This window comes from Leptonychotes weddellii, chromosome 7, assembly GCF_054177405.1.
Source record: "Leptonychotes weddellii isolate Sample4059 chromosome 7, ASM5417740v2, whole genome shotgun sequence".
Classification (NCBI taxonomy): Eukaryota; Metazoa; Chordata; class Mammalia; order Carnivora; family Phocidae; genus Leptonychotes; species Leptonychotes weddellii.
In genome coordinates this window covers 39,213,940-39,239,754 of record NC_138375.1, presented here as the reverse complement: position 1 = coordinate 39,239,754, position 25,815 = coordinate 39,213,940, and the positions used below count along the sequence as shown (strand labels likewise).

Genomic DNA, 25,815 nt, shown 5'->3' with positions numbered 1-25,815 from the left:
CTCTTGCTTTTTATTCTTAATGATGTTTTATGGACATCTCCTTGCAAAGCAGTATGCCCCATTCTTTTTGATGGCTGCATAGTATTACAGTGAGTGTCCGCACCGTGGTTTATTAAACCAGAGCCTCCCTGGTGGACATGTAGGACATTTTTGCTGTTATAAAGCTGTGGCAATGCAGATCTTTGTTCAGCCCCTGTGGGCAGTGACGAAGAGATTTCTAGAATCTTAGGTAGAGGATTACTGATTCAGGCAGTATCCTCTGGCCCTGTAGGTAACTAAAACCTCAAAGCATACTTTTCTGTAAGAGAACTTTGTTCTCAGCTAATCAGGTGTGCAAGCAGGTGTTGACATCATTGAGAAAGGACATTCTTTGCTGTGGGTGGCCCAGCTATAACAAAAACAAGTGTATACAAGGCTACATCAAAAGAAACATAATACCTAAAAAGGTGGAAGTGAAAGTTCCTCTGTTTGGTCAGGTAAACCACACCTGGAGTGTTGTGTCCAGTTTCAGGACCCACTACAGTTAGGGTAGGGGTAGAGGGTTGAGCGGGGTGGATAGGGAGGGGTCTGCAAGCCAGTCCTTCAAGGAACAGCACAGGGAACGGGGTCTGATTAGCTTTAAGAGAATGCTGCAGGTTCCACGTGTCTTCAGGGCTGAACTGATTCCAGACTCCTGATTGCAGAACCCCAGAGGGCAGAGTGAGGGCTGGTGGAAGGAGAGCTGGGAGTTGTCTGACTACAGCCAGTGTTGGCTCCCCAGGGGAAGGCCCTTAGGGAGGAAGTTGGGTCACCAAAGATGGTCATCCGGAGTCCCTTGGCTCCCCTGGGGGCTGGAGAAGCACAGGGCTGCATTTCCCCTGAGCTTCCTTGCAGCCTGAGATTCTAAGCCCCGGCGACTGCAGGTGATCAGGGACAGACTGGGACCCGACTGTACACAAAGTTAGAGATATGTAGAGGCAGGGGCTGCGAACCTGGGAGTCTGTTCCAGATAGCCAGGTGGCAAGACTGGTTTCCTCCCACTGAGCTTCAGCCTGTTGTCTCTCAGGCCGTGCAGGGAGCAGGGGGTGGGGGGGTTGGGGGGAGCAGTGCTGGAACCTGGCACATTGAGCCCAAATTATTTGTTCTGCTGCTCGCCAGCTGTGTGTTCTTAGGCAAGTGACTTCACCTCTCTGAGTCCGCTTCCTTATCTGAAAAATAGAGATACCACTATCTAGCTGGGAGGAGGTTTCCTTGCTGGAAAACAGGGATAATTTTCCTCTTTATGCAGTGAGAAGAAAATGAGGCCATGTGCCTCATGATGCAGCCCAGCGCTGGACCTCTGGTGGCCCTTGACTGCCGGCCTCTCTCCCAGCCCTCAGCAGAGGCTCCTTGTCCTTCTTTCCCAGTGGTTCCAGCTGGCTCATGGCTCTGGTCCACCCCCTTGTCCCCAGGCTGTGGTATGGAGCCTGGGTGCTGTAGGTCGAGTGGAGGCAGTGGGCCTCCCTCGGAGGGTGAGTCCACGCAGGGGAGGGAAGGAAGGAGGACACAGAGAAGATGCATGCTGTGCGTGAGGGACACAGTCCTTAAGCGGGGCTGGAGCCAGGGTGCATGCTAGGGAGCGGGGGGAGCACCCAGCGAAGGGCTGCAGACATCATCTGTGGGTTTCCGACTGCCCTTGGGGGAGGTGAAGGCACCCGGATAGCACTTGTAGGAGGCCTCTTGGTTCAGGGAAATCCACCTGGGCATTAGGAGGGATTGGAGCTGAGGATAGCAGCCTTCTCAAGGTCAGAAGGTTATAGAAAGGGGTGATAATAAATTGCAGGTTCCAGAATGTCAGAACTAGAAGGGGCCTTAAAGGTTGTCTAGTCGATCCCTTATGTTATTGCTAGTGTTGCAAATACAAACCCCTCCTTTTGGGAAACTGAGGCCCAGTGAGGGGCAGATGTTTGCTCTGGCGGTCCTTGCCTAGATCCCACAGCTTCTGGGCTCAGTTCCTTGTATTACATGATATACCTGCAGCCTCTTTATTACTGAATTGTTGTAAAGACCAAGTAAGCCCTGGGCTCGTGGCAAGGATGCCAAGGTGGGCTCTTTGATGGATGACCCTGGGTCCGTAGTTCCCCTGATGGTGAATGGGGCTGGGGTGGGGGTGGGGGGGCAGAGATCATCATGAAGTAAGAATATGGAGAGATTTTTGCTTTAGTTTGCAAGGTGCTTTCATGACTTCCTGTCATCCCTGGGGGATATTGCAGGATATTCCCACCTACAGTTAAGGAAAAGGAGGCTCAGATGCTCCCCTGTCTTTCAAGAGTGTGGTTTCTCTGTCCATCGGCTTTTGGGAGCCGCATCTTCACTGGCTGTGGTTGGACCAGTGTCCCTGCTTAATGGCTTTTTGCAGTTACCAGAAATTAAGTGGGTGTCACAACCTAGCTTACTGAGCCAGCAGAGGAACCTAAAAACTCCATTAAAAGGGGGAGTAGATGGGAGTGGGGGAGACTTGGCCCTAAATCAGTGGGGCAGAGTTGTGGGGCTGCCCCAACCTTTTACTGAGAACCCATTGCGTGCTAGGCATTTAACTAGGTGCTATACACAAATCATTATTACTTTGGAAATTTTATTATTATAAAATGAATGTGTTTCTTGTTGAGTAAATCAAGTAATCAGGAAGTACGAAGTAGAAAGTGAGAACTCCCTTCCCACCGTACACATATCGTTGCATTTAATTTCATTAATCTGACAACAGGTAGGTTCTCTCCTTACCCCTGTGTTTTTTTTTTTTATATAAGATTATTTATTTATTTATTTGACAGAGAGAGAGACAGTGAGAGAGGGAACACAAGCAGGGGGAGTGGGAGAGGGAGAAGCAGGCTTCCTGCCAAGCAGGGAGCCCGATGCGGGGCTCGATCCCAGGACTCTGGGATCATGACCTGAGCCGAAGGCAGATGCTTAACGACTGAGCCACCCAGGCGCCCTCCTTATCCCTGTTTTGCAGCATACGCAGTGGAGGCTCAGAAAAGGCATGCAGCCTCCAGCGGGGGACAGGGGCAGACAGGGCTGGGATGAGGGAGGGGCAGACACTGGTGAGGCCCCCAGGTGCAGCCCAGGAGCAGGGCTCCTGCCTCCCAGAACCCCTTTCAGTGTTGTGCTGCGTGCCTCACCTGCTTCACCCCACACCCCGCATCACGTCGGGACCCTTTCTTCCGGACTCCATGGCTGTACCATCCTGAGTATGTCAGATCCCCTCTCTTCCCTTGCCTTGCTGCTGGCTCCCGAGGCTTGGGTCTCTGTGGATCCTTAGGCCAGCTCAACACCATCACCTGGTTTCTCTAGTCCAGGTTCCTCCCTTTGCACACAAGGGAACTGACGTGCAGAGAGTGCACAGGCTTGCCCATGGCCATGAAAGGCAGCAGAGTAGATCTAGCACCTTCTGACTCTCTGTCCTAGAGACCACTTCCCTTCAGCCCTCTGTTAGCCTCTCCCACTGGCATCCCGGGCAGCCCCTGCCTCTGCCTGGGGAGGTGGCCGTTGGCGACCTCCTGGGACCTCTTGGGACCTCCTGGCTCCCGGTACCAGAGATCTGCTTGGACTTTTCCCTCTGGGGCGGGGAGAACTTCATTTACCCCCAGCGTGCGGCCAGTGCCCGCACTGAGCTTAGTTTGAGCTTATTAACGTTCCCAAGTGGGCCTCAGTTTCCTCATCTGTCAAACGGACACCAGCCCTGCCTTCTTCCCAAGACTGTTATGACAATCAGATGGGAAAACAAAGCTTGGGAAAATACTAGGTATTTTGCAGATGTTACAGGCTATGCAAACTCATCTCCTTTGGAGGGCCTGGGAGCCCCCCTCCCGGCACCAGAACGTGGCTGATCACAAGACAGTCTCTGCTGGGCCCAAGCTCTTCAGTGCAGGACCTGAAACGGAGTGCGAGGGCAGTGGGCAGACTAGAGAGAGAGCAAGGACCTTCTAGTCCCAGCTCCATCCTGACTTGTTGGGTGACCTTGGTCTTCATGTTCTGGGCCCTGACTCATTGCCCTTACACCGTGAGGGAGAGTCAGGTGAGCTGATGCCCAGGATGCCTGGGCACTGACCTCCGGTACTGCCCCGTGTAGGGGCTGGGGTCCGCACCTCTTCCCCCCTCCACACACACTGTGCCGTCTGTGACGAGCAGAGGCCAGCCGTCCGCCCAGGAGGCAGGGGAGCGATGCAGCCCCTCCCTCAGAGGGCCTCTGGATGCCTGCTAATGGTCATCCTGTTGCTCTTGGAGATTCCCTTCCAGCTCTGTCATCCTGGGAATGATTCCCCTTTTCAGGAAACGTTCTAGAAACTACACTGACAGGAGGAGAGTTCCTGTCTGCCCAGAAGTCATCCTGGAACTATCCCTGACCATCTGGGCATGAGGTCAGCAGGACGTGGAAATTCCCCGTTTCTCTATTTGTGTTTCTTCCCTCCGGAAGCCCAGGCCCTCCCCGGGGTGGCTCCCCCTGAGCTCCAGAGAGGGTTTTCTCACATCAGGCTGCTTTGTGTGGGTTCTGTTGGCCTACTGCCTGCCATCCTGTTCCCGTGCCCTGCCCCCCAGCTCCGCCTGCAAGGCCAGAATCCGGGGGAGTAGCGCTGCTTGCTCCTTCCTTGGCTTCCCTGACCCCCCTTCCATGTCAGCTTCCCAATGCTGAAGGAGAACCTGAGCATCACACAGTTTGGAGGACACGGAGATGGGGTTTCGATTCCTGTAGCCCACATCCTGCTCTGTCGCTTGGCCGTATGTCTGGGCATCTCTGAGGGAGCACGGTTGTGCTAGCCCTGGTTCCAGAAGTATATGGTTGTCCAGAGTACCACTGGTCGGTGGGTCACAGCCGGGCTCTCGGGATGCTTTCACATGGCGTCTTGTGACAGAGCCAGGTCACAGGCTCCTTTGGTCCTTCAGTCTCTCTGATTAGAGGCTTACTGAAGCTCTGTTCTGGACCACCCGGAACATACACTGGCGGACAAGGTGGACCTGGCCCTGCTCTCGGGGAGCTCCTGGTCTACTGGGCAAGCCAGATGTGGAGTGAAAAACATACCCACATCATACGTAATGTCAGCTGTGAGTTCTGTTCAGGGCGAGTGTAGAGGGGTGAGCAGGATCCAGGACACATGGGACCGCGTATCACCAAAAGTGGCTACAAGCCTCCTCCAGCCCTCTGTCTCCCTGTTTGGGAACCCCGTTCAGTTCTCAGTCACTGCTCACCTTCCAAGCACCAGACCTGTGCTGGGGGCAGATGAGCAGAGCACGCTCCCCGCTCCAGGACCTTCTCCGTCAAATGCGCAGGTGCTTACACCAGTCACTTGCACTGCATCCTGGGCCGTAAGGGTTTTGCTGGAGAGGCACCTGAGGAGGAGTGGGGAGCACAGAGGAAGGACTCCCCACCCCCCATGTCTACCAACATTCTGAGCACCTTGCTATATGCCAGTCAACGTGCTAAGTGCCTTATCCCGTCTCATACTTCAGTGAACACTTGGGTGCTTGAACTGCTCTGCTGTGTAACTTTGACCTTCTCAAGTTGAAAACAAGCCCCCCCCTACACTAAGTGATGACTTTTGTGTTGGGCGTGTGGGCAGCTGTCCTTTGCTTCTGTGGGGCCCAGCCGGGCGTGGGTGCCTCTCGAAGTGTGTTTTCATCTTCTGCTTCTCAGTCTTTGGGGGAGGGGTACCACTCATGAGAACTCTGTTTTTCTTTCTGGCCCACGTCATTCCGCGCTAATATGGACCCTCGGGGCAAAATCCTTGTTACTTCCTGTGCCGCAAGGTAAGGGAAACAGCTCAGAGGGTACCTGATGGCTGGGCAGGTATTACCCCCCAGGCTGGAACTCGCTGGGGCCTGAGTCTTGTTGGGGATGTGGAGCCAGTGTAGCTGGGGGGGAGGGGGGTGGTTAATTTAACTCGCTTTCTGAGGCAGAACCAGATTTGCATCTTGACTCTCTAGTGCCGGCCACGTAATCCTGGCTGCATTACGTCACCTCACGGAGCCTCCCTCACACAGTGAGGATAAGGCCTGTATCTTAGGGTTGTTGAATGGCTTAACGGAGATAATGCCCCGAAACGGTGAGTGCGGTGCCTGGCAAGGGGGCCTGTCATGATTAGTCCCGGTTAATGAATGGGGCTGACATTATTAGTCCTTGTTCACTCTTTTCTTTCAGTGAGCCCTGTGTGGGTGCTCAGAGGGGCTTTGTGGATTCCTGACTGAAACAGTCTTTGCCCTAGGGGTGGTGACCTTGGGAGGGAGGTTTTGGGGCCCCAAGTCCTTCTGAGGCCCCCAGTGGAGCCCTTTGGAGCTCTTTCTCGTTGGCCAGCTCTTTGCAGGGCTGGAAGCTGGATCAGTTTTTCAGCCTCGGGACCTTTGCACTTAACTCTTCTCTCTGCCTAGAATATTCTTCCCTCAGATGGCTAGTTCCCTCAACCCCTTCGGGTCTTTGCTAAAATACCTCCTTCTCTGCAAGGCCTTTCCTGACAGCTCCACTTAAAATTAAAGTCCCTGCGTCATACTTCCCTGCTTAACTTTTGTCCATAGATGTTTTAATCACCCCTAAAAATCTGTTTATCTTCCCCTCTTCCTTGGCCCTTCCTTGGCCACTAGAAGGTGAGCTCCATGAGGGCTTTTTGTCTGTATTATTAGCTGATCATTTCGCAGCACCCGGACTGGTACCTAGTGCAGAGTAGATGCTCAATAAATAACTGCTGGATGAATGGAAGAAGGATGTTTCTCTGCTAAGTTACAGAACTAGGATTCTGAAGTCACTTTGCACGGCGGTGTCAAACGAAATAAAGCAGACGAAATTGAACGGATTGATGCAAAACCCTGGCTGCATGAGTAGAGGGTGGTTGGATGGAAAATTCATCTGTTCATTAGAACTGGAAGGGACAGACCGTACGTGAAATGGGACTGAAGGACGAGGGTGACAGTGTCAATTAGTATATTAAATATTAGTCAGGGTTTTTTCTTCTTCTTCTTTCTTCTAGAGAAGAGAATGTACCTATAAATGAAACTTGGGATTGGATTGACTTGCTTATCCCTTAGGGCCCAGGCGTGTTACTCTAAAGATCGCTGATTCAGTGTAAGACTTTCATTTCCCCTCAGAGCGGGGAAGGGACTGCCCGCGGTCCCGCAGTGAATTAATGGCGAGACCATTGATTAATTCCCTAAGCGTTCACTGGGCACTCACTTTCTAGCTATACCGAGCTGGGCACTGGGGCTGCGGTGATGCAGGGTCCCCATCCTTCTGGACCCCACCGATAGGACATGAACTCAGGTTGTTTGACTCCCAAGTCCGTTGCTCTTTCTTGTACCCCACTGGCAGCTCAAGCAGATTGCTGTTCCAAATGAACCAGCAGTGCAGTGAGGCCGCTGAAAGGAACTGCTGCCTCTCTGGGGTTGTCTCTTAATAGAGACGCAGTGTCCAGCTCAAAGGAGGTGACCGTGCCGCTCCGCCATCCTGTGGCCAGAGCAGCCTCAAGCGCCATGTTCTCTTCTGGGTGATGGGGACTGCCTTCCGGGGGCACGGATGGACTAGGGTGCGCCAATGGCCTGGCCAGCCCCCTCATCTACTGCTGTTGTCCTTACAGCCAGGTGGGCGCTACGGCAGGGGTTGAGCCGCCCTCATGGAAGGGAGAGGACCATACCGGATCTACGACCCTGGGGGCAGCGTACCTCTGGGAGAGGCTTCTGCGGCTTTTGAGCGCCTAGTGGAGGAGAATTCCCGACTGAAGGAAAAAATGCAAGGGATAAAGATGTTAGGTAAAACAGAGCCTGCGCTCTCCCTGCAAGCCTCCTCCCCGCAGCCTGCCATGCTAGCTGGCATCTGCCTCCACCCGAGTCGTCCCTCTGCCCCGCCTGGCCCGGCGTTGGCTCCTGCCTCGCAGCTCTGTCTTTGTGCTCTTCCGTAGCATGTTGGCAGCATCCCCAGCCCCGATTCTCAGCACCCCAGCACCAGGATGGTAGGACTCAGGATACCCGAGGGACCTAGAAGGAGGCATGGGGTGGGGGAGGGAGGAGGGGCTGGAATGGCCGTTTTGTGCTCGTGGAAACAGAATGATCTCGTCTTCTGGAAGCACCAGCAATGGGAGAGCTGGCCTCACCAGGGCAACAAGAGCACAGTCCCCATGTGTTGGAGCAGGGAGCTGAGCTTGGCGTGAAGCAAAGCGGGGATAGGTCCCTTGGTTTCTTTTTTCCTGGCTTTTGCTCGAGCTGTCCCTGTTGCCTGGAGCAGGTCCACTTACCTCCCCATGACTGAACCAGCCCAGAGGCCATCTCGTCCTCCATGTGCAGGATTCACTGATAACCCTGTCCAGAGGAGTCTCTCTGCTCTCCACACCCCTAAAACTCTTCCTTTGCTTTGCTGCCACCTTCTCTGGCCTTAGGCTTTGGGGGTGAGCATAGGTCCCTGATTTTCCAACTGCTTACTCCTTGCTTGGCAGATCTCTGCTTGGAATGGCAGATTAGAGAAGGAGGAATGGAGTTTCCCATTCTCCACTTGTAGAAGGAAAACTGAGGCCCAGAGGGGTGGTGGTATTACCAAATGTCTCCTGCCTTCAGGCAGCCCCTGACTGGGGGGTATAGGCTGTGGGTAGCCCCCAGGGGCCATGATGGCTGGTCTTGGAGAGCCCCTGGCTTTCTGTAGAGTCCCTGGCCAGGTATGGCAGGAGTGGGGCAGGAGGACAGTGCCTGGAGGCCAGGAGTTTGTCCTCGGTTCCCCTCTACTCCATTTTCCCTGATTGCGGGGCCCCTTCTTTCCCTGGCCCATCTCTGCTTGGGGGCTGGAATGATGTGTGTCGCACTCAGCCCACGGGGCAATGGTGGGGGCACAGCCCAGGGCCCGCAGCATCAGGAGCCACACGGAAGCAGGCTTATGGGTGTGGGGCCAGGAGAACGGGTGCACTGAGCTAAGTAACTCCTTTGCTCCCCGTCGTTTCCCCAGGGGAGCTTTTGGAAGAGTCCCAGATGGAAGCATCCAGATTGCGGCAGAAGGCAGAGGAGCTGGTCAAGGACAGCGAGCTGCTCCCACCACCATCTCCCTCTTTGGCCTCCTTCGACCACCTGGCTGAGCTCACAGGTACGAGGGGGGCCCAGGTGGACCTCTGCCTTTCCCCAGACTCCTAACTCTCTAGACGCTGAACAGTGGTCTCCCTCCTCATTTGGAAACCCACATCTCCTCCATTGATCCTGAGGCCACAGACCCTCCTCCTAGTCATGTTTTGTCTACAGCATCCCTCAGAAGGTCAGACATGGAAGGGACCTCAGAATAATTCTGTCCAAAAATGGCTGGTGACTCAGCACTCCTGAGGCCCTGGCAGACATTAGTGATGGATCACAATCCCCTGCACCCAGGATGTGGCCTCAGTATCTGTAGCAGCATATTTATTCAGCAGATCTTTAATGAGCAGCTACTATGTGCCAGGCATAGAGTTCCAGGCAGCTACTTTGGGTCGCTCAGAGTTGGCACATGGGTTGAAAGCTCTCTGGGCTGGCCCCCCTTTTTGCATTTTACCATGGGGGAAGCTGATGCCCGTGGAAGAATCTGGATTTCCTATTAGCCTGCTGCAGTGTATTTCAGGTGTAAGGTACGCATACTACCTATTAAAGGAAAGCATTGGCTATGAGGAAGGCTTGCAGTCCCGAGTGGGGTCACTGTGCATTCCTCAGCGTGTCTCCGAGTACAGGGCAAGGTCGGGGACAAGGAAAGAAAAGGTCCCCACACATGAGGCTCAGGTGCCTTCTGCTGCAGCCCTCCTCCAGTCTTTGCCCAGGCCGGTGTGCCGGCCTTCCGCTGGCTGGTGGTTACATTTGCTGAATGGACAAGTGGAGGAAAGTGATGAGACCAGAGTCCACTGTGCTGCAGTCAGTGGGCACTTCCAGCCTCCACTGGTCCACTCAGCGGTGATTGCAGAGTCCCAGCTTGGCGCCGGGCCCACCCCCCGAGGGAGAGGTGCAGCCACCCTCCAGCGGCTCCAGGAGGTCAGAGGGAGAGCCGAGTCTGAGCCCTGGTTTTGCCGTGGCTGGCCGTGTGACTGTGCGCTGGTTGGTGACCTTTCCCTGCCTCCCATTTTCTTACTTGAAAATGGAGATACTGAGCTGACCCAAGAACTGGCTGAGATGATAAATATAAAAATACTTTGTTAATCATAAAGTGTCCCCCTTGTCATCACCAAGGCAGGTCCAGGGTAGCGAGGAGCAGTGGCCACCTTGGGATTTTCCCAGCAACTCCAAAGAAGATGGTCTGTCTGCCCAGGCTCTGTCTCATCATTTCAGTCATTTTCCTAGGCTACTGGTCCCTGGTGGGACCACCTCCCATTTTCCAAGACTCATGTAGGGAGAGAACTCTTCTGGCCCAGGCTGTCCTCGAGGGCGTGGTATGTGGGCTTTCCCCCCTTTTCCTGCTGCTTATCCATGTGTTCTCAATTTTCCAGGAAAGGATACAGGTGGCCCAGCACCGCCCGCTGACCCTGCACACCCCAGCGACAAACCAGAGCCAGTCCAAAAACCTCCATCCAGCGTAAGTTCCATTTGGAGTCATGGCTGAAAGTTGTCTGGACCTCAAGGGCCCATTGGCAGATACGAGAACTTGGAGAGAGAGGGTTGAGGTCAAAAAACTTGTGTTTTGACTTGCTAGGTGATACTGGACAAGTTGATCTCTGTCTCCCTGGGGCCTCGGTTTCCCTGTTTTCAAACGAAGGTCATAGTTAACACTTACCAGGAAGACCCCCGGATGCACAAGGTGTTCCTCCCATCTGCTGAGTTGTGTAATGCCAACCCTGTGTTGACTGTGCACAGTGCTGGGAGAATGATAGATGTGACCTGGAACTCTCATTCTCCAAGGGGGTTCAGAAAGTGTCTTCTCCAGATTTGCCTTGAGAATTTCTTCTTGGTATCCTAGGACTGGAAGGGACCCTAGTGGCCATATTGTGTAGGGTCTTCATCCTACAGATGAGGTCCAGAGAGGGAAGAGAGTTTTGTCGTGAGGTCGCACAGACCACTGGGAAGTGGAGGTGAAAGGGAGACTTTCTCGGGCAGGGCTGAGATCCAGAGCTGGGCTCTTGGTGGCCGGGAGGCTCAGCCAAAGCTGAGTGCAGAGATCCTTCTATGTGTCTGCCCATTCCTGGGACGAGGGAAGGCTGGGATAGTCCTTGGAGACCAGGTTTAATAGCAATCCCAGAGCCAGTTCCGGGTTGAGGGGAATCAGTGGCCTATCCGTTGATTGCACAACCAGTGCATTCCACTTGGTATGGCTGAGAGGTGTGAATCGTCTGGAAGTCCTTGACCACCCTGCTTTTGGGTGAACCCTGGAGGTCTCTCCAAATTTGTTGGTGTACCCTTAGGACTCATTGCAGATTGGTCCACTCCTCTGGGATCTCTGGCACTGGGTTGGCAAGGCTGGCACGGGACTACCTTGTGGTGGCCATATTAACTACTCTCTGTGTTGCCTGCCTTTTGCATGAACTAACGACATGCCCTCGGTTTCCGCATCTGTCCGAAGGGGACATAGCCCTCTGACCTCTCTGTAGGTTGCTTTGAGAAACAATGGAATTTGTGAAAACATTTAAAAAGTGCAAGGTCCTTAAAAGAGAATACAGCTGTAAAGTGCTAGCGGTTCAAGGTCACTAGTCCAATATCCCTGTTCTACAGATGAGGGAACTGGCCGCGGAGGGGAAAGTGACCTCAGATCACACAGTGGGGTGCGGGAATCCTGCTCTGTGGTCTCACAGGAAGTGATATGGAGTTGCCCTGTGAGCTCAGCCTCCACGTGGAGGGGCTGCCCGGATGAATTGCGGCTCTGTCACGAGGCCCTGGAGGAGGGGCGAGGTGTTTTCCTCTCAGGCAGTTCCTAACTCCCTTTCTGTACAGGGCACCTCCTCTGAATTTGAAGTGGTCCCCGCTGAGGAGCAGACTTCTTCGCCAGCGAGCGGCGGCCACCCCAGAAACACCATGGTGAGTAGATGGCGGGTCCCCGGCTCATCCCACGTCTCCTCTCTGTTTCAGTCACCTGGCCCTGGTGGAGAGGCACAGGATCCACTCGGATCCCTTGGGCACTCTGGAGTCACTTGGGGATACATAAGGGGCCAGGGCAGGGGGTGCTTCTCGCTCACATATGCAAATTCCTGGCTGGTGACTTCCCCTACTGGGGCCATCCAGGCACCGGACCATTGAGAAAGTCTGGGCACATTGCCAGCCCTGCTGGTCTCGGCCTTGTGCTGGGCACCTCCACACACTATGACTCCACACACTTGGGCCTGTGGGCTCCTAGCCTGGCTGGAGTAGAAAGGGCCAGAGAAACCCAGAACAGCTTAAGGCAGGTGATTTACCCTTTTGTGCAGGCTCTCTGTTCCTCCCAGGCACCCCTTCAGGGCATTTATGCAAACACACACACACACACACACTCCTTCAGCTCTGGAGGTGTCTATCCAGCATCCTCTTTCCTTACCTTACCCTACTTGTTGCCTTTATTCCAACTGTGTCCCCCTCTGCTGTCTCTTAAAATGGCAGACTTAGTGGAGAACCGTGCAAAAGGTCTAGAACATCCTTTCTTTTTTTTTAATAAAGATTTTTATTTATCTATTTGAGAGAGCGAGCATGGCGGGTGGAGGGTCAGAGGATGAAGCAGATTCCCCGCCAAGCAGGGAGCCCGATGCAGGACTCGATCCCGGGACTCCAGGATCATGACCTGAGCTGAACCAACTGAGCCACCCAGGCGCCCCCTGGTCTAGAACATTCTTGAAAAGTCTTAAAGTGCTGTCCTCTCCTCCTTCTCCCTCCGTGTTCACTTTGAGATTTTTTTGGTGGTGGTTATAAGGCAGTAAGTGGCCTGACTCTTCCCCGTGGTCTCTGTTTCCTCCTCCCACCAAGAACTAGGGGGCAGATGTTGCTCCTTAGTTCACTGGTGGCATGTTGTATCTGTTAGTTTCCCCTCCCCCCCTGTGCAAGGTCCCCATCAAGTGGTCATCCGGCTTACACTAGCATGCCCTCAGTGACAAGCGGCTCCTCACCGTATCAGGTAGGTCTGAGTATCAGAAGGGTTCTCCTGCTCTATCCCTGAAGGTTCTGAGATGCTGGTTGAGGAGGAAAGACACTCCCCACCCCCCGGCTCAGAGAGTATTTCACTCTTTCACTTGGACCAGTAGTTAACCATCTTTTTTTTTTTTTAAAGATTTTATTTATTTATTTGAGACAGAGAGAATGAGAGAGAGCAAGCACATGAGAGGGGGGAGGGTCAGAGGGAGAAGCAGACTCCCTGCCGAGCAGGGAGCCCAATGCGGGACTCGATCCAGGGACTCCAGGATCATGACCTGAGCCGAAGGCAGTCGCTTAACCAACTGAGCCACCCAGGTGCCCTTAACCATCTTGTTAATAAGTTCCTTCTTAGCCACACCATGTGCCTAGTCTGTGCCAAGCAGAGGCAAGACGGCCTCCCTGCCCCTTGGGAGCTTGCAGGCTGGTGGGAGAAATCGTAGGCATGAAGCAGTTCATGAGCCTTAAATAGAGCAGCATTCACCACCTCAGATCCTTTGTGGGAAGAGGCAGTGGGGGAATGAATGCCCAATTGAAGCACCAGCTTTCCCTCCTGTTAGGATAAGGTGCTAACAATACTACGGAGGCATTCACTGAACACCACATTGTGGCCGTAGGGCATTTCCAGGCCGCGGAGCACAGAGACAAGGGAGCTCAGTGTGGCAGGGCACTGAACTGGATCAAGAGTCAGAAGCCTACATTCCAGTCCTGGCTCTGCCGCTGAATCACTGGGCAACTTCGGGCAAGTTCCTTCTGCCCGTACTGTGGTTTCTCAGCCTGAGCCCTGAGGCTCCCCATGGCACTGACGTCTGTGACTTCCATAAATGTTTCGGGGAGGCTGCTAGAGGAGCTGAAACGTGGGCAGGGCTGGGAAGGATGGGCAGAGGGGACACTGCGGGAATGAAGACTGAGGAGGCACGGGGCCTGGTATGTAGAGGCTCAGGCAGGGGAAGGTGGGGACTCAGATACCCGTCAGGGGAGCGGGGCTTGATGCGGTGAGCTGTAAGGTGCCAGTGAGGATCCTTGGGCATGGTGTTGGCATAACTAGGGCACCATTGTCTTTGGTAAGAATGTTCTAGACAGAGGAGAGGTGGCTAAAGAGAGAGAGAGAGAGACTGATTATTGAGATTGGACTCCCACAGTTTGCTTCATTTCTTATATACTTTACTAGATTGGGACTCTTTGAACCCTCTAAAGCAATGGTTCCTGACCCGTTTTGACTCTGGGGTTCTCTGATGAGTTGGTAAATGCTTGGACCGTTCCCTAGAAGACACACCTGTAGACATAAAAGTCAGACAGTTTTGGTCTCTGCATGGCTCCCTGCTCAAGGGTCCCGGAACCGAAGAAGCAGTGCTGTTTATAGAGTGACACCCCTCTCCTGAGCTTGCAGCTTTCACATGTCATTCACCCTCATAAGAACCCTATGAGGTAGAAGGGAAGGGAGGAGTGTGTGTACATTTAGTAGAGGAGGATTTAGAGGCCTGGTGGATGAGTGGTTTACCCACAGGCACTCAGTGAGGCCCAGAGTGTGGGAGGAAGGTGGCCTGCTGCTGGTAAGCCAGCCTGTGGCCTGGGAGTCCCAGGTCCTGCCCCATGAGTCAGCCCCAGACAGGGAACCTGTGTAACTAGAGAATTTCCCTGGGCTGAGCAAGGCTTAGAGGGGAAACTGAGTCATGAGGCATGGGGAGGCCAAGGGAGAATGGCCGGTGATGAGTGGTCGGTGTGCCTTCCCTCCCGCCAGGCGTTCGACCCCCCGCCCCACGAGGACAGCAACCTGATGCTGCATCTGCAGCGCCTGGAGACCACACTGAGCGTGTGCGCCGAGGAGCCGGACCGCACCCAGCTCTTCACGCACTTGGGCCGCATGGCCCTCGAATTCAACCGGCTGGCCTCCAAAGTGCACAAGAATGAGCAGCGCACCTCCATCCTACAGGTGAGGCCAGCTAGGAGGGGGGCCGCGGATGGCAGGTGTGCCCCCCCCCACCTGCCCCCGTTCTTCCTGGGAAGCCAGGGGTACCACAGGCACCTCTGAGGGTGACGTTGGGGGCTGACTCCGGACTTACCTTTCAGGGTGGTGAGCAAGGTCAGGAAGGTGTGGGAAGGCACGAGGAAGAGGAAGGAAATTGGAAAATGTGGGTGGGCAATGCAAATTTCATGGCTGGGGATACCACCGGGGCATGGATGTGGGCAGGTCGGTAGCAGTCCTACCTCTAGTAGGTGGAAGAGTTGGGATTCAGACCTCAGCCTGTCATGCTCTAAATCCCATGCTCGAAGCATCATCCTCACCTGCCTCCCAACCCTCCCTGCATCGTGGGAGTGAAGTCAGATTCCTTCCTAGGCCAGGCCAGGCCTTGGAATAGAATGGTCCTTGGTTCTAGTAGTGACTTTTTGGGGTTTTTTGCTGTATGACGATGGACAGGTCACTTATCCTCTCTGTCCCGCACTGTCCCTTTCAGTAACATGGAGTTGGGAATGCCTGCCTCCTGGGATTGCTGTATTAATGAAGCACCCAGGGCAGCCTCAAACACAGCAAGTGGTCACTGGTAGGGTTTCGTGGGGATCAGTCATTGGACTGGGCAGGGGATCTTAGTCTCAAGGGCCTTGGGTAGGGAAGGATTCCCAGATAGCGAAACTGAGGCTCTAGGAGGACCTGAGTGCCTGTCACCTTAGTGACAAGGCATAACCTGAAGTCTCCTTCCTCCCTCTGTGCCAGTCACTGTTCGGTCACGGATCTATGGTCTCACTCGTGTCAGCAGACATTCAAGGTGGTCCAGTTGATTGGGGGCAGTGGTGAGGGGGGAGTCTGCTGTGTGTGACCTCGGGAAGGGCTGGGCTGACAAGAGCAGGAGGGGGGTCCAGGCTGGAGACAGGTGTGAGGAGAGAGGTGAGGGGAAGAGGACTCCAGGGAGAACGCAGGACTCCCATCCCACCATGAGGGAAGGGCATGTTGAGGGGAGTCAGTGGGGGACACTGTGAGGGCCTGGGGGTTCCAGGCTGAGGGAGAAGTCTTTCTGCTATCACAGAGGCTTAGAGGTGTCTGAGCCGAGCTCTGGGGAGGTGAAGATGGTGCACTGCATGCAGTGAGATCACTTTGAGTGTCAACTTTTTGGCTTTGAAATGGCGATTGATACCAGGCCTCCTAAAAGAGGGTCCTGCCAAACTCTCGTATTTTTTTATATCTCGAGCTCCTGTGTGTGTTGCCTTCTTGGCTCTTACCATAGTTTGTTAGTAACTTTATCTTCTTGGGTGGTTTATCTACTTTGTGCTTCATTTTTTTTCCCTTGCGCTCCCTGCTCAAATATAAGGCTCACAAGGCGGGGCAGGCACCTTCTCTGTCATATTCACCACTGTGTCCCAGTGCCCAGCGCTTAGCGGGTGTTTCGTGCACATTTTTGAGTGGGTGAGTGAGTGAGTGATCAAAGGACCTCACAGGTAAGCTCTCTTGGCCCCTCTGATGGAAGGTGATGATTTTAGTGACATCCTCCCTCCACCGGCTGTTTCGTTTCTGGGGCATTGGCCCAGAGACGCGGAGGAAACAGCCCTCTGGACTGGGAGGTCGACAGCACACGAGTCCTCGTCCCGGCCTTCCCTTAGTGACTGGGAGCAGAACATTCTGTTCCCGCGCAGGGCCGTGGCATCCTGGGTATTTGTCTAGCCTCTGGGTGGAGGCACATTAATCTGGTTCCTCCTCATTTATTCATTGATTTGTTTCTTGGTTCACTCAACAAACACTGTCAAAGGCACGTATGGTGCAAGGCCTCTGCTAGACACTGGAACCAGTCACGGTAGTGTTCTGTCCTCTCGGCCTCAGATCCCTCGTGTCCTACCAGCCTCCATTTCCAGGCTGTCTCCTCCACGCAGCCTTCCCGGGTCTCCCCTGTGTTAGCCAGAAAGGGCTGGGTTTTGCTGTGGAAACAGGCAACTCTGAAATCTCCCTGGCTACTGTGCAGTTTTCTCTCAGATTCCGTGTGGTTGGGGCTTGTTTCTGCTCCTCAGTTACTGAGCGGCCCATGCCGACAGACAGCCCAGCATCTCGTGCCCTTTGGCACGAGAGAGAGAGACCGGAGAGTTGTGCCTGGGCCAGCCCAGAAGTGGACTCATGTCACGGCTGCGCACTTTCACGGGCCAGGAGTAGTCAGCTGATGGCAGAGAGCCCGGGGCTTGGAACCGGAAGGGAGCCATGGAAGGCGGTGATTGCCACGGGCTACAGGCCTTCCCGCCCCTCTCTGCGCCCGCGGCACGGCGGGGGGCAGGGGGCAGCGGGGGACACCCCGCTTTCCGTCTGCCACATGGAGTACAATCCCAGTGGTGATTCTTAGCAGCTGTGCAACCTCATGCACATCACATCACCTGCACTGGCTGCTTTTAAAACAGAGATGAGTTAAGTAGCTTTGGGGAAGCCGTGCAGCTCCCACGAGCAGCGAGCAGAAGAGCACCTGGCCATGGACGTGACGTGTACTAGGTGCTCACTGAGTATTTGTCGGAAGAGGGAGTAACTTCGTACGGACACTTGCAGCACATTCCTAGTGGGCACCCCTGCCCTCCCTGGGCCTGGCCGCCCCATCTTCCATGCCCCGTCCCATCGCCGTGCTCCCAGCAGGAGTCCTCAGATAGCATCAGGGGACCAGCAGGCCACAGGGCCCTTGCACCCCAGGGCTCTTGCTTGTCTGTAAAGGAGGCGGAGGAGGAACGTTGTCCCCATGCGAAGAGGGGGGATCTATGTCTCCGAAGTGAAGCAAGCCCGAGCTGCACCTGAGACCTTGCTGAGGTCTTGACCGAATGCCCTGTCTTGCCATCTGGCCACACCAGAAGCCTCTGACATTCTCCAGATTGACTAGCTCACAGGCCTCCTAGGACTCCGCTCCTCACTGTTGGTTCCTTCACTGGACCCCTCCGTCATGCAGTCGGGCATTCCTTCAGCAGAGTTGAGCGTTGGCTGCGCGAGGTCCTGAGCTGGGCTGGGGATCTGGCAGCGGACAGGAGAGCGGGGAGGGGGTCCTGGGCCTCCGGGCGCTCACAGACTGGTGGTTCTTCAGCTGTACTTGTCACAAGTCCTAAGCAGGGTGAGAACGGGGCCTGTGAGCAAGGATAATGGCAGTGACCTCACTCACCCGAGGTGTGGGAGTTGGGGAGGCTTGCTCTATGACGTGATGTTTAGGCTAAGACCTGAAGCAGGAGTAGAAGTCAGCTGGGGGAGGGCTGGTGAGGAAGAGCGTTCTACGCTGTGGGAATAGCAGTGGAGGAGGAGGGATGGAGCCCTCTGCCTAGCAAGACCAGAAGGTCCTGTGGCTGATTCTTGGTCAGGCATCCTCATGGCTGGCTCCTGAGGGGGAGGATGCATAGAGGAGCCTGCATGGGCCTAGCACCTGGATTCCCAGCTGTCCTGAGAGGGCCTGGGTGAGGGCCACGCAAAGGGGATAATGTGTTGGGACCTGGTGTGTCTATGGCCCCTCCCCTGTCCTCCATCCTCAGCCTGCATTTGGGATGCACCCCTTCCCTCACCTTGCTCCCTGTCTACCCCTCTGCCTTGCAGACCCTGTGTGAGCAGCTGCGGAAGGAGAATGAGGCCCTGAAGGCCAAGCTGGACAAGGGCCTGGAACAGCGGGATCAGGCTGCTGAGAGGCTGTGGTAAGTCCAGGCTCCTCAGGAGCGAGGAGTCAGACGGGCAGGAGGAGAGGGGTAGTGCCTGGCACCGATTTCTGGGCTGAGGGTTGAGGGCTCTGAGGCTTTGGATGTCAGGTCTCTTGGTCCTTCTCCTTGGGCACCTTCTCCGGCCCTTCTAATACTGTTCTAGAGTGCCTTGAGAGCTTCAGAAGAAGGTCCGCACAAATTGTGCTCCTTGGGAACTTGGCCCCTTAGCCTGGTAACAGCGGCCTGCCTGCTGTTGGGCAAGGGCTCAGCACTTTGCTGCCCTCTGCTGGTCACCATCGTGTCCTGCCGTCTTCCTGCTGACCGTCAGGGGTCCCTCATTTGCCTGCTGGCTCTCGGATTTCATTGTGCCTCAGGATCACTGAGGGTCAGGGAAGGCATTACATGTTCACACTCCCACCCCTCCCTCCTCTGCTGAGATCCTGATTCAGTGGATGAGGCAGGCCTAGGCATTTTTCCGAGGGCCTCTGTGATTCCAATGTGGGTAGACCCAGGATCACACTTGAGAAACACTGCTCTTGACTATCAGAGTTTGAAGGGCCCCTCAAGGTTAGGCAGGTCAGACCCCGCATTGTGCAGAGGGGAGACTGAGGCCCAGGGAGCGCAATGTGTAACTACTGATTCACTGTGCCATTTTGAGTCAGCATATGTGTATTTACTTCTGCATGGCCTAACAGTTGGGAGTGTTAGAGCCATAATGACTCCATCCATGGATCTAAGACCGCAGGCTGGAGGAAAGACTCATGACTAGAAGGCATGAGTGCAAGTCCCTGCTGTGTGACCTTTGGAAAGCCACTTTATTTCTCTGTTTTTCTATTATTACATGGAAACTTAGCTGGCAGATACAACATAAATATTTTCCCTATTTCAGTCATACCTGAACCCACATCAACACTTTTTATTATGTCCTATGTCACCTACCTTATTGATTTAAGAATTTGCTTTGATTTGAATCATGTTTTTACTTAAAATTATGATAAAGAAAACTTGCCCTGGAGTTAATGGAAAACAGCATTACCTGCAATGAATAGAAGACAACCCCAACAGTAAATAAAATGAACATGGAGGGGTGTTACTAAGTTCTGGCCAAGTGCCGCGACCCACGGGAGGCTCTGAGCCTGAAGCCTGCCCTCTCCCTGTGAACAACGCAGACCAGCATGTCCTGGAGGAGAGCTCCAGACCTGTTAGCCTCAGCTAAGACTGTTCCCTGCTCCACACAGGATGTTTGAAGCTGACTGGAAAGGGTGTACCTTTCTCCCTGGAGCGTGATCAGGGTTGTTTAATGCAGGTTTGGATGCATCCTGGAGATCTCATGTATGCGGACCTCACACAATTGGGAAACCCTGCTGTTGATGACCAGAGACTTCTAGAGAAGCCCAGATTGCCAGCAAAGGGGCCTAGGGATGCCTTCTTTTGTTCTCCCCAAGGGCAGGTTTCAGGGTCCTGCTTCTTCTCCAGGATGCAGCTACACTTCAGATGAGTAGTAGGTCCGAGGACCCCAGCCTCCTTAACGCAGGGCCAGCAATGTGACCTCTCTGTTTGCCTCTGACCCAGGGAGGAAAACATGGAGCTCAAGAAGTTGTTGATGAGCTGTGGCAAAGAGAATGCCTGTGGGCAGCCAGGCTCACTAAAGACAGAAGGCACAGGCAAGAAGGGAGTGGCCGGACAGCAGCAGGTACGTGCCCAGAAACTCCTTCCATGGCATCCTCGATCACCAGGGCCAGGCCTCTGCTGCTGCCTCCCATGGCAGTGAGCCCACCATCTCCTGCTGCAGCCAGCATCCCTCTTACTAGGTTTTCGATAGACGGTGTCTCCTTAGCTTAGCCTGACAGCCCGCGCCCCTGGAGCTTCTACTCCTCAGCCCTCATTCCGCATCCCATCCCCTGGCATACACGCTCGGGCTGCTGGCCATGACCATGGCTCGGTGGCCCCCACAGGCCTTCTCTTCTCCAGGCTGAGTAGCTCCAGTTCCTTTGGCCACTGCTCATAGAAAGTGGTGTCGAGTCCTTCGCTCGGTCTGGGCACATTCCCTAAACGTGTTCCCGTTTGTGAAGATCTCTGTTGGGTGGGTCTCAAAAGTCAGTTTAACATCTCAGATATTCCTGGCAGAATTAGGGTGTTGGGTGGAGAAAGCCCCTCAGGGGACTCTGATAAGCTCCTGGGATTGCGTCCTGGGGCCTCTGACCTGGAGAGAAGTAGGGGTTAGCTGACATTGCCATGGCCGGACACCCCTTCCCACGGCCGCTCCCAGCTGTGGCTCACATCCAGTTCCCATGCACGAGCTGGCACGAGCTGGCACGAGCTGGCTCTCCTCCCTTGCCCGGTCTGTGCCTTTCCCCTTCCTGCAGAGCTGAGTCCCAGCTTTTTCCTGACACGTTTTCCCCTTTTAATGGGGTTCAATGGCTGCACAGCAGGACTCAACATCTTTAACAAACCCCACACCTATGTAATAGCAACAATTACCTTAATAACTTAATTCCTCGTTACTATGTGGCAATGTGGAACGTACCTGGGACTTGCAAATCTGTCGTCCTATTTGGATCTCCGCTCTGCACGTATGCTAGGCAGGGCCGGGACAATTACTCCCTGACACAGCCGTGGCAGGAGGTGTGGAGAGGTCACGTGACTTCCTGTCATCAAGATCCCTGCATCACCTGCTAGCAGGCCACCAGCAGTGCGGCAGAGACCCATGCTGTTAAATGACTGTCTGCACTCCAGCCCGTGAAGCCCCTCCCTTCCTCCATTTACCCTTCAGGGCAGAGCCTGCCTTGGCCGTCCTCTTGTGGAAGTGCCTGGTGGAGCCCCCGGTCTCCCGTGGGTTCCCTGAGCCACCACGGGTGTGGGATTCAGTGGGCAGGCCTCTTCACTTTCCCGAGCGCTTCGGTGTCCGCTCATGCCGCTCGACTCCCCGGAGGTCCAGCTCATCTTAGCAGCCTGCCGGGGAGGCAGGGCCCACGGGGGGCATGTGTTTCGGCGGTGGCGGAGCTGGCCCCCTGGAGCCACACGCAGCTTGAATGCTGGCTCCACCTCTGGCCAGCACGGCCACCTTGGATGAGTTACGTAAACCAACCGTGTGGCTTCAGTTTCTTCTTCTGTAAAATGGAAGCGGTAACACTGGCCTCAAAGGATGGTGGGAGGGCTCAGTGACGTGATACCCGTGAAGTAGGTTTAGCGCTGGGCGCGTGGTAACCCATGAACGTTAGCTGTTGCTTTTAATGGCCGCTTTGGTGCTAGCAGCCAGGTGGGCTGACTCTTCTCTTCTTTGTGGAGGTTAAGGGTGTACCCCCAGGAGCCCCCATCCCCTCTTCCTCCTTGCCCTATAAGGAGGCAGCGGGCTTCTAGGCGCAGGCCCATCTCTTGCCTTCCGTAAAGGCGAGGGTCCCTGGAGGGCTTCCCCAGCCCGCTCCCCTTCCTCCCTGGTTCTGTGGTGTGCTGACAGACCTTGGCCTGCAGGGGGCACTGGAGCCTCACGAGTTCTGCCCTCATGGCCCGCCCCACCCTCCACTCCCACCCCAGCACTGGGGGAGTGCAGAGGGGGCAGGAAGGCAGGCGATAGAGAGAATGTGGGCAGTGACCCCAGGACAGATGCTGACAAGCCCACAGGATATCAGAGTTTGGGGCCTTTGGAGCCCATCTTGTCTGACCTCCTGGTACCAAGGCCCAGAAGGGGTGTGGGTCTTGGACTCATGCTGGACTCGGAGCGAGAACCAGCACTCCACTGCTGGCCTCCTGAGCTTGTTCTGCCCTTTCGCCCCAGCATTTCCTAGTTCAAAAAAATTTTTTTCTAAACTTTATTTTGAAATAACTTTAGATTTACAGAAGAGTTGCAAAAGTAGTCCAGAGAATTCCCATACCCCCTTGACAAGTTACATAACTGCGGTTCAGTGATCGAAACTAGAAAATAAACAGTATTATTAACTAAACTATAGACTTTGTTCAGAGTTCACCAGTTTCTCACTCGCGTCCTCCTCCTGCACTTTCCGTGTGGGCGCCGCCAGTCCAGGACTCCACATTTCCTTAGCTTCCTCCAGTCTGTGACCATCCCCAGCCATGCCTTGTCTTTCACGAGCTTGACACTTGGGAGTTCTACAGGCCAGTGATTTTGTAGCGCGTCCCTCAATGTGGGCTTAACTGTGATTAGATGAAGGGTGTGCGCTTGGACGAGACACCACAGGAGTGACGCTGTGCACTTCCCGGTGCGTCCTGGCAAGGGCACGTGACGTCAGTGTGTCTTATCACTGTCCACCTGATTGCATGGCTGAGGGGGTGTGTGTCAGTTTCTCCATACTAAAGGAACAGTTTTCCCCTTGTAGTTAATAAGTACTTATTTTTGAGGAGGAACTTGAAGTCTGTGCAAATATCCTGTTTCTCCTTATACTTCTCACTAATTTTAGTATCCATGGTGGATCTCACCCGCAGAGATCATCATTACCGTCGTAGATTTTGAATTTCCCTCGCTCCTTCTATATTCAGTAATTGGAATTCTTCTGTAGGGGAGAGTCATCCCTTCTCCCCCACTTATTTATTTATTCAGCTATTCCTTTCCACCAGTTATGGACTCGAGGATATTTATTTTATTCTTTGGGTTATAATCCAATACGACCATGATTTATATTTTTGTTCAGATTGTTCCAGCTTTGGCCATGGGACGCTCTTTCACGTTGTCTCCTGTACCCACAAGACATGCCTTTCTTCTTCTTCATCATATTATTACTGAGCACTTCCTTTTTTTTTTTTTTAATAAGATTGATTTATTTATTTTAGAGAGGTGGCGGAGGGGCAGAGGGAAAGAATCTCAAGCAAGCTTCACCCCCAGTGCAGAGCCCGACATGGGGCTCGATCTCACAACCCCGAGATTATGCCCTGAGCCGAAACCAAGAGGTGTGTGCCTAACTGACTGAGCCACCCAGGTGTCCAGGCACTTTCTTATTTTCTGGTACAAGATACTCCAAACTCTTGCTTATGTTTTCCCTGCCCCTGGAATCCACCACTTCTCTAAGGAACCCTATGTCTTGTTGTTGGAGAGCAGCACTTAGAAACCAAGATCTGGGCACTAGGTGTGCCCCCTGCCACTGGAGTGTTAGTCACCGTGTTAGGCTCTCGCAAAGGACAGAGCTAGGAAACACACATACATGTACTGATCACACATACACGTCTTTATTCCGTATCTTTCTAAAAAGCTTTGTAAGTAAACATTTTAGAAAATGTTGAAAAAAAATCTGTAACTCTTGCCTTCTAGGTCAGAGGATTTTTGGTTGATGTTGGGTGGGGGATGGTGGCAGTACCTTAGAGATAGAGTCTGAGCAGGGCAAGAGGCGGCCATGGGAAGGGGAGCGAGCGGAGGGCAGGAGGGCAGGAGGGCAGGGGAGGAGGAATGGTCATCTGGTAGACTTTCCAGAGCAGGCTTAGTCATGGCTGGGATGTGTAGTGGTGTCCTGGCCGGTGGGCAGATTAGAGAAGTGGGAGACCAAGGGCTGGGTCCCTGGGCGTAGGCCTTCAAGGAGCACCGAGTGGGCGACAGGACTGTTCTTTGAGGCTTTGCTGAGGGCCGTTCTCTGGTGCTTCCCAGGCCTGTGTGGCAGCAGGGAAGAGCCCAGAGGTGGGGGCCTTGGGTGCGGCTGAGAAGAAGGTGAAGATGCTGGAACAACAACGCGCTGAGGTAGGTGGCTGGAGGGGGTGGTGGTGGTGGTCAGGGAGGACCCTCCGTCCCTCCTGGGCCTGGCAGGACAAAGGCCCTCCTGGCCCCCTGTCTCATCCCAGGTCACCGTGGTTAGTTGCCATGGTGACCACGGAACCATCTGCCCGTGGGAGAGACCTGCTGCCTTGTTCTGGCAGCAGTTTCTTAATCAGTTCCCCTGCCTACAAGGGTCACTCGGAAGAGGTGGCGTTTGGGGCCTGGCCTAAAATTGTTGGCAGGGGGATAGTTTAGGAAGGCTCCCGTGGTACACCCTGGATGGTGGAAGGAGGCTGTGATGAGGTAGGCAGGTGGCAGCATCAGGGATGGGGAGCCTGGGGCTCCTCTGTCACTGGGGAAGCTGGGTCGGGGCGGCGGGGGACTGTCACAGAAGGAGAGGATCCGACGCCTTCTAGTAGCACTGCTTCTCACCAGCTGGAAGTCTCCAGAATTGAGGCTGTGCCCATGTGCCTCCTCCATCTCCCATCCCGGGCCAGTATTTCCAGACTGGAGGTGGAAGCCCGATCCTGTCTGTTGTCTTAGCCACTCCTCCCCTCACAGCTCAGCTTCTCCTATGGATTCCTGGGCCTTGCTGCCCTCCCTGGGCCTCCAGCACATGTGCAGGTCAGGCCTCCATCAGTCTTTGCTTACGTGTGCATATCAGTTCTAGTTTTCTTTTTGTATTGCTCTGAGGTCTTTGTTATGATGACAAAAGTAACATAATGCTCATTAGAAAAATACTGAGAACCTCACCACCTAGGGATGCCCACAAGTTGGCAACAGTCCTAAGTTTTATTATGTACTTACTAATGTATAATCGGCTTTTTTTTTAAAGATTTTATTTATTTATTTGACAGAGAGAGAGACACAGTGGGAGCAGGAGCACGAGCAGGGGGAGTGGGAGAGGGAGAAGCAGGCTTCCCGCCGAGCAGGGAGCCCAATGTGGGGCTCGATGCCAGGACCCTGGGATCATGACCTGAGCCCAAGGCAGACGCTTAACGACTGAGCCACCCAGGCGCCCTATAATCTGTTTTTTAAAATAAGCAGGAAAATTTATATCCTTGATACTGCATGACTGCAGATTACTGTTTTTCTTTTCTCCTCCCAAATTAGCTATATTTTTAAGGGTAGTTATTATGTATCAAGCATACACTATATTTCTTCACTTCTGAGTACTCTTTATCATGTGTTAACATGTCTGAAATGGGGATAGCTTTTCCCATTGTTTTATGTAGTTAATGGTATAGGATTGTTTTTCTTCCCTGAGGAAGTGTTCTGTCACGTCTGGCAAATAATTGGGGTCATCTTAGAAATGCAGCAGTGTATCGGGGGCCTGATTTTCTTAATAACTGCACAGCACCTCATTTTCAGTCTGTAGTATGATTTTCTTAACCCACCTCCTACGTGTCGGTAGTCCTCTAGATTTTGCAGGCACACAGACGTTGCTGAGACGGCCAGCCTGGTACGCGTGTACTTACACA

General features: G+C 54.0%; 2 protein-coding genes across 5 annotated transcripts in view; one reads left to right on the top strand and one right to left on the bottom strand.

Annotated features, from left to right (window-relative positions):
* Nucleotides 1-25,815, bottom strand: part of MYOZ3 (myozenin 3) — a 381,468-nt gene that overhangs the window by 97,199 nt on the left and 258,454 nt on the right. The window lies entirely within an intron of this gene.
* The window catches only part of TNIP1 (TNFAIP3 interacting protein 1), a 49,755-nt gene that overhangs the window by 13,169 nt on the left and 10,771 nt on the right, over nt 1-25,815 (top strand). For all 4 annotated transcript variants that reach the window (XM_081825643.1, XM_081825644.1, XM_081825645.1 and 1 more), the window contains exons 2-9: nt 7,575-7,746; nt 8,927-9,061; nt 10,416-10,501; nt 11,851-11,934; nt 14,753-14,944; nt 18,545-18,639; nt 20,215-20,335; nt 24,230-24,319. In XM_081825643.1, coding sequence (XP_081681769.1) covers nt 7,611-7,746; nt 8,927-9,061; nt 10,416-10,501; nt 11,851-11,934; nt 14,753-14,944; nt 18,545-18,639; nt 20,215-20,335; nt 24,230-24,319 — 939 coding nt within the window. In that variant the 5' untranslated portion in view covers nt 7,575-7,610. The remainder of the gene's footprint in view (nt 1-7,574; nt 7,747-8,926; nt 9,062-10,415; nt 10,502-11,850; nt 11,935-14,752; nt 14,945-18,544; nt 18,640-20,214; nt 20,336-24,229; nt 24,320-25,815) is intronic.